This window comes from Kryptolebias marmoratus, linkage group LG16, assembly GCF_001649575.2.
Source record: "Kryptolebias marmoratus isolate JLee-2015 linkage group LG16, ASM164957v2, whole genome shotgun sequence".
Classification (NCBI taxonomy): Eukaryota; Metazoa; Chordata; class Actinopteri; order Cyprinodontiformes; family Rivulidae; genus Kryptolebias; species Kryptolebias marmoratus.
In genome coordinates, this window is record NC_051445.1 from 23,290,022 (window position 1) to 23,297,384 (window position 7,363).

A 7,363-nucleotide genomic window follows, 5' to 3' on the forward strand; every position below is an offset into this window, starting at 1 on the left:
GCTATCAGTTTTATCTGTGAGGTGTGAGGGGTGGTAGAGAAGGCCCAGTTGTAAGGGAACATTTCTCCACTGATCAACAGATACAGTTCTGATACAGAGTCCCATCCCTCGAAAAGCCCTGCCCCCTCTTGTAACCCCATGAATATTTTTTCTAGATCTACCCCTGACGACGGGCCAGATTCTTTAGACAGATATTTGAGATACTTACTTCTGAAGGTCAGCTGTCAATGAGGGTTGGACAATTGGACAAATATATAGGCCATCGGATATTTGAGTCAATAGATTTTTATTTTTTTTTTTTTTATAAATGGACAGAATTTTCAGCTTTATTTTAGCTCCTTTAAGTTTCCCTTTCAAGGGATTTGACTTGTAAATGACGACAATTCAAATTCAACACAGTGTAATCCGTCCTGATCGTGTGCAGTCCACCTCATTTATTTCCAGCAGCAGCGTCTCTAACCTTCTGTCAGGTGTCGGCCCGGCCCACAGTCCAGAGTCCGACACCTGCCAGCCGCTGTCGGACACCACTGCCGAAAAGATCAGCGTGCTTCATTTGTTTTAATTAGCAACAAGTTCTGCTAAAATGTAATTTTATAGTAAAAACTGACCGATGATGAGTAGCAGTTTAAAAAAAAAGGACCGTTTTCCCCATGTACGCTTGCTCTCCTGTGCCCTGAAGTCCATCAGGAAAATAAGTTGTTAAAAGATGATTTTTTTTTTTTTCCTGCAGGTTTCAGGTTTCAAAAAATATCACTGGTTGGGACAATAAGGACACATTAGGAGTTAACCACATGTCTGCTCTTGTGTGATAAAATCTGTGTGAAGCTTTTAACTTCAGCCCAGAGCTGGCTGCTCAGATCTGCTTTATGTCACGTCAAAACCAAAATTATTAGCGACTTTGTTTTCTTTTTGGCCACAAACAGCTGACTTCAGCACAAAAATTGCCCAGTCCAACCCTCCTAAAAAAAAAAAATAAATAAAAAGGCAAAACACCTAAAGTCACTTGTTGGCAGATGGAAACTTTTTAGCCCATCACCTAACCATACTGTCAAAGGTCCCGTAGAAGTCACAGCAGAGTGTGGAGGAAGGGCAGGTCATGATCTATCGACTTTGGCGTCTCCCCCAGCCACAGTGAATTGGTATTGTGCGAACACGTACAGATGTTTATGGATTTATTACACGCTATGAACTAAATGGGGGAAATGCTGCAGAGAAAATGAAGGAATGGAAAAAAATATAAATAAAACATAAGCTGCAGCTTTTCATTTCATACTTAAATTACGATTATTTACCCTTCCTGCTTCATCCAACGCCAAGATGGCCACCTTTTCCCCTCCTCCTTCGTTTAACATCTGAGGATCTACTCGATGGTCCAGACTGCCGCCACTGACCAGGACCTTCTTGATGTTAAGCTGCCTGAAAGAAGACAATTCAAATCTGTGATTAAATATCAGCTCTGACACATATCAGACCGTAAGCTCGATCATTTGTACATTCTGCTTTAGTCACCTTGAAGCCATTTTCTTGCACTGGTAGTCAGTTAGCAGATAAACGTCCCCCTTCTCGGTCACGACCACAGTCGCTCCATCACTGGCTGCTGCCATGGCTATGGTAACATCCTTGTGGTGCAGCGCGGACACCTGACGGGGGGAAGTCACGCACTTTTCTCCATTTGGATCCAGCAAGTACCCTTAAAAAAAAAAAAAAAAAAAACAGTAAAGTGCAAATATACTGAACATAAAAGGGACAATCCTAATGAAGTGTGGTTCTGTGGAAGTGGTAAATACAGTAAAACAATTAGAAGCAGCAGCTAGCTGTAGCACTGCAAAAAAAAAATAAAAATTTCTACCAAAATAACCACGTAATGCAATATTAGTGGCTCTGTAAAGGTTTAAATAATGCTTGAACCCCAACAAAAACCCAAGATTTCTAAATGTTAAAGTGATCCACTATCAGTATTGATTATGTGCTGATTGTAACAGAAACATTCTGGGGTTCTGCTGGAAAAGATTCCAGGCTGCACTGGAAGTGCTACAGCTTGCTGCTGCTGCTCCTATGCCATCAGCACCCATGTTCTGAGACATTTTTACCTCCTCTGAGGTGGTTGTGTTTTCGGTAGTGTCTGTTTATCTGTCTGTGCACAACATTACTCAGAAAGTTATGAACTAATGTTCATAAAATTTCCAGGAAACATCAAACATGGCACAAAGAACAACAGGTTAAATTTGGATGGTGACCCAGACCATGATCCAAACTGCACTATTTCTTTTTTTGACGCTATAGCCTTGGTGGAGGTTTGCCCTCCCTGAGTGCTTCTAGTTTATTGTATTTCACCTTTATTTAACCAGGAAGTCGCTTAAAATTAACATCTCTTTTTTTTTTTTTTAAATAGACTGTGTTCGTACAAACCAAAAGGAAATTTTTGAGATCGGATTCGTTTTAAGAAGGCACCAATCCACTTGGCTAAATTCAGACTAGCCTGTAGCTCATCAGACTAGTCAAACACAAAGTATTTCTTCCAAAATGAGGCCATTCAAAGAGCTGTCTGAGACTTGTAAGATGTTAATCCTTCATAACTTGTCCACAGAAGCCCCAGTTCAAAAAGGCTGAAATATACAAACAGAGGCTTTTATTTTAATCCAACTGCACCAGACTGTTCAGTCACAGTCTGAAACTGAATAGCAGGACAGTCTTCTCTGAGGTTTTTTTTTTTTTTTCCCCTGACCTAAGTGTTGAGACTCACCCAGCTGCCCTCCATTGAGCCCCACTGTGTACACAGCCTCTCTGGTCCACAGCACAGTGTGGAACCTCCCTGCTGCAACTCCCATCACTGCCCTGCCTTTCAGCATTTTGGAGAACACCTTTATAACACAGAGACATTAAAAGCTGAGCGTAAAAACCGATAAGTGAAAATAACCTGTTCATGATCAATGTTTCTGTGTGTGAGTGTTCTAAAAGAGCAACAAAGAGCCCTTCCAACCTGTTTGGGAACATGTGCTGAGGCAGGAGGAGGAACGAGGCCCAGCTGGTGGAAGGTGTTGAGCCCGAACGCATAAACATAGCCTTCCTCTGTCAGCACCACTGTGTGGTCTTTGGCTGCGGCCACCTGGGAGCAGTGGTGGGACATCAGACCCTCAACCATACGAGGAACCTAAGAGAGGAAGGGCAAGAACAGAACGAAAACCAAACAGGAAGAAAACGTGGTGAATATGCAGAAATGTCAATTACTTTCCCCCACCCCAACACCAATACAGAACAGCAAATATTCTAGTTTACCTAAAAAGAAGCTTGCAGTGTTCCTGTTCCCTCTGCGTTTAACAGCACAAATACCCAATGCCTCTCTTTGCCGGTCACATCTCTTATTCATCCATGTCGAGCACAGAGCTGCTTCATTATCATGTTTTGGTGTTACCAAAATATCTTGGGACCACACAATAGATTTTAATAAAACTTGCAGAAAGCTACAACGACAAGTGGTTAACTTTAGGAGTCAATTGAACTCAAGATGGCCACCATGGCCAACTGGCCTTTAAAGTAAGGCTAAACTTCAGTCAGTTTTTATTCATACGTGTTGACCTAAAATTTGTTGCGTCAGTAGCAGAGACTGATCCCCAACAGATATTCTGAAAGCTAACAGATTGCACGAGATCATTGATTCAAATTTTGTCATTACCCGTTTCAACTCAGCTCTGTCTGTTAACGAAATATCTGAGAAACCACTGAACGGATTTTAATTACACTTTCAGGGAATCATCATTGGATGTACATCTACAACTGATTAAAATCAGGAGCAAATCCAATTCAGAGCGGTCGCCACAGCTAATCAAACTCAGGAAACACAAAAATGGCTTTAATTCAGTCAATTTTACAAGTACTGAGCTCATATTTGGCGCCAACGTAGCCGAGGGTCATCCACAACACGTGTTCTGAACGTGACTCTGCCAGGAGACTGCAATATGCATAACACCATCATAACTCAGCATAAGACGATCGTAGTTTAAAAATCTGACATGAAAGGTGGCGGGCGACATGCATTCCTTCAAGAATGCTAGGCTTTTAGTTTAGTTACTGTGGTGAGCTACTTCTAGGGGGCAAAAACAACGCCAATTATTTCTTTCATGCTTTATTTCTACTTTAAAAAACTTTTAAAGCTCAAAATAACATCTGCATCAGGTTAGAGGCACAATCCTTTCAGCATTCACATAAAAAAACAACTTTTCTTTATTCACTACAAGCATAACAAGCATTTCTTCCACAATGTCTGTCTGATAGACCATTTCCTACATGTAATGGTATAAAAAGTCTTTTATTGATCATCTCGGTCTAGGTTTATTTTGCCAAAAATAGAAGTTCATTTTAACCATTTTTTAGGCCAAAATCTTAGATCTGAAGTAGATCTTCCTCAGAGGTTTACAGATAGTCTTATGGTACTTAAAAGAAATTAGTTTCCAGATGTTAACAAATTGATTTCTAATCAGTATTGATGTGATTAGGTTCAGGGAGGAACCTGCATCTTGATCAATCACACACAAAACGACTGCCTGAAACTGATTCATATTTACTGAAAAGGACCTTTAATAAAAATAAAAACATAAAACATGGCAGGAATGGCCATTGAAACTCAACATCCTTAAGAGGCAATTCTGTGTCACAAAATAAATAAATAAAATAATTTAAAACACGAGTCCTCAGTGTTTTGTCTGCTTATGTCCCAGTTTCTACAGTTGCCCCAAATTACCGACAAGTACATTTAGAAAAAAAAATGTTTTTATTTTTATTACAAAATATATTCCAGGTCAAAATCTAAAGTGAGAACTAAAAAAAAAAAACTTGCTCGGTAAGCTGCAGCGAAGCAGTGATAAAACTCTATGCGTGCTTTATAACTTTAAATGAAAGACAAATCCAAACAATAAAGTCCAGAGAGTCCAACAACTCTTGAGCTGCAAAAACAAAAGCACTAGGGATGCAAAGAAGAATAACACCCAGACCCAGGTACACTTTGACATATGACAGCTGCCAGGAATCGAACCGACGCCTCATATATATATATATATATATATACACACACACACTTTTTGCAATTAAGTACACAGGACATCCTGACAATGCAAATATGATAAATCTCACCAGATACGTTTGTTCATCTCCATGACCAAGTCTCCCTCCCTGTCCATGTCCACAAGTGAAAACCTGGCCTTTCTGGGACAGGAACACTGAGTGGAACTTACACAGAACCACCTAAAAGGAGAGAGACAAAAAGATGAGTTAAACACAAAGATTGTTTTAGTTTGATTTTCATTTGTTGCCTTGAGTTTTTATATCCCACAGCCTACTGAAGAGAACTGAAAGACCAGTTTGACTAGAAAGGCACTATATAAGTACAGTCCATTTACAATCAGGCTACTCAAAGTGCTTTACGACACAACCTGCCCTCATCTACCCATCCACACACACACACCACTCTACTACATCTCTACAAAGATGATCTGAATAAAACATTCTATAGAGTCTAATCAGTGCTTTAAACTCCATTCATACACCCATCGGTGTGTCCCTGGGTCTTACCCCAACATGTGACTGCTGCCAGGAATCGAACCTCCAACTCTCCCATCGAAGGACAACTGCTCTAACCATTGATCCACAGTTTCATACCGTTTACTTATTGTCATCGCTTTGACCTCACAGCACAGGCCGTGATACGCCTCTCTCCGTGTCCCTCAGCCAAGCCCTCGTGTAGTGAGAGTAAAGCACTGTGCCAATAAAAGGCCAGGGCACAAGTGGAAAAGCAAACATCATTACTAATACATTGCTCCCCCCTCCAAGCCTTCAATAGAACGCAGAGATGTTTCCTGAAGTATCGCATTGATGTGGACATTCACTCACATGCAGGCACACCAGTGTAGCTCATTTAATTAAAAACATGTCATTGTGGAATTAATATTTAACCTCTAGCACCTGCTGGATTAGGCTAAGAAGACAAAGACTACACTCCGTGCCGCTGGGTCATTGTGTGGTCATGATATCGGATCTACCTGCCCCCCCCTAAAACACACACACATACACGCTTATAAATACACTGAATAGAGAGTTGTGCAGGTCATAAAAAGCTCATACATTTAGGTTTGTTTTGTGAGAAACATAATTTGACAGCAGGCACAGATATACCATTTCATAAATGATTACAACATATTACCACAATGTAAATCCTTTGGAAAAAAAAGACCATAATTACAATGTTGTTCTGTGTTAGTTTACATAGTCTAACTGGCAGTGGGTAGTTAAAATTGTGCTCTGACTCGATCCCAGTCTCCAAATAACTGCAGAAAACCTTAGCCTGGCTGACAAGACCTAATAGTAATGGTTACCAGTGAGCAGGCCAGTTCCTTTATGTCATAAATTAGGATTATATGAGAGCAGAAAGAGGACACTTGACATAAATTCGTCTTGGTTAGAAACTATGTCCATGGTTGACTACAGCATGTTGTGTGGTTTACTTAATGCATTTATTTAAAACTTAAAATATATCCATGGCTTCCAAAGCCGCAGCCTCGAAAGTATGAACCAATACAAATCAACCACATGGGAGAAAACAAAATAAAAAATACACACTGACGAACCCCCAAGGAGAAGGTTGTGTAATACACGACTCATGAGAAGGGAGTGGTTTTCTAGTTCAACCCAATTGTGACTTATCTCCAGGGCACAGGTGCTTTTTTTTTCTCTCCCCCTCCTCCTTTGATGTAAACCATGTTTTGCCACCGTGTTGATTAATGAGGTGCGTTAGATACAAATAAGAGTGGTTTTCAGCGTGGGGGAAGCCCTGTGCAGTAGGAAATTATGAGTTCAGCCCTCTTGAGAGATGACACACCAACATTGCGTGCAGTTAGCTTACCTGCTTGATATAAACTCCAGTCCTGGCAAACACATCCACAAGCTCGGGGTGGTGTCGGCTCTCCTGATTGCCATGGCCGAGACTAAAATTAGTATTGTTTCCCCACGTGTATACTTCTGTTGGGTCTGTAGTGAGGAGAGCGCCATTACAAGCACAGCCAGAGCGCTGTCTCAACATGAGGCTTGATTTAACCATGAACAAAGTATTTTCAACGTTATATTTGGTAGTTATTTAAAAAGGCACAAATTATTATATCAAAAAAGACCATATTGGATGTAAAGGTGTTTTAAAAAAAAAAGAAAAGAAAAAGAAAACCGCAATCAACAGAATGAGTTACAATAACGATCACCTTTCCTCTTACCAGTGTTTCTGAAAACAACATGTGCTGGTCGGTCCTTCATTGTTAGGTCCAAAACAGAGAGACCCTCCTTATCCTGAATGGAGAGGGTCCCGCCATGCTGGGGGGGGGGG

General features: G+C 40.7%; 1 protein-coding gene across 2 annotated transcripts in view; it reads right to left on the bottom strand.

Annotated features, from left to right (window-relative positions):
- ibtk (inhibitor of Bruton agammaglobulinemia tyrosine kinase) overlaps nucleotides 1-7,363 on the bottom strand; it is a 26,338-nt gene that overhangs the window by 16,024 nt on the left and 2,951 nt on the right. For both annotated transcript variants that reach the window (XM_025005269.1, XM_017413231.3), the window contains 7 exons: nucleotides 7,254-7,350; nucleotides 6,893-7,017; nucleotides 5,128-5,238; nucleotides 2,981-3,151; nucleotides 2,744-2,861; nucleotides 1,510-1,690; nucleotides 1,293-1,416 (listed from right to left, as the gene is read on the bottom strand). In XM_025005269.1, coding sequence (XP_024861037.1) covers nucleotides 1,293-1,416; nucleotides 1,510-1,690; nucleotides 2,744-2,861; nucleotides 2,981-3,151; nucleotides 5,128-5,238; nucleotides 6,893-7,017; nucleotides 7,254-7,350 — 927 coding nt within the window. The remainder of the gene's footprint in view (nucleotides 1-1,292; nucleotides 1,417-1,509; nucleotides 1,691-2,743; nucleotides 2,862-2,980; nucleotides 3,152-5,127; nucleotides 5,239-6,892; nucleotides 7,018-7,253; nucleotides 7,351-7,363) is intronic.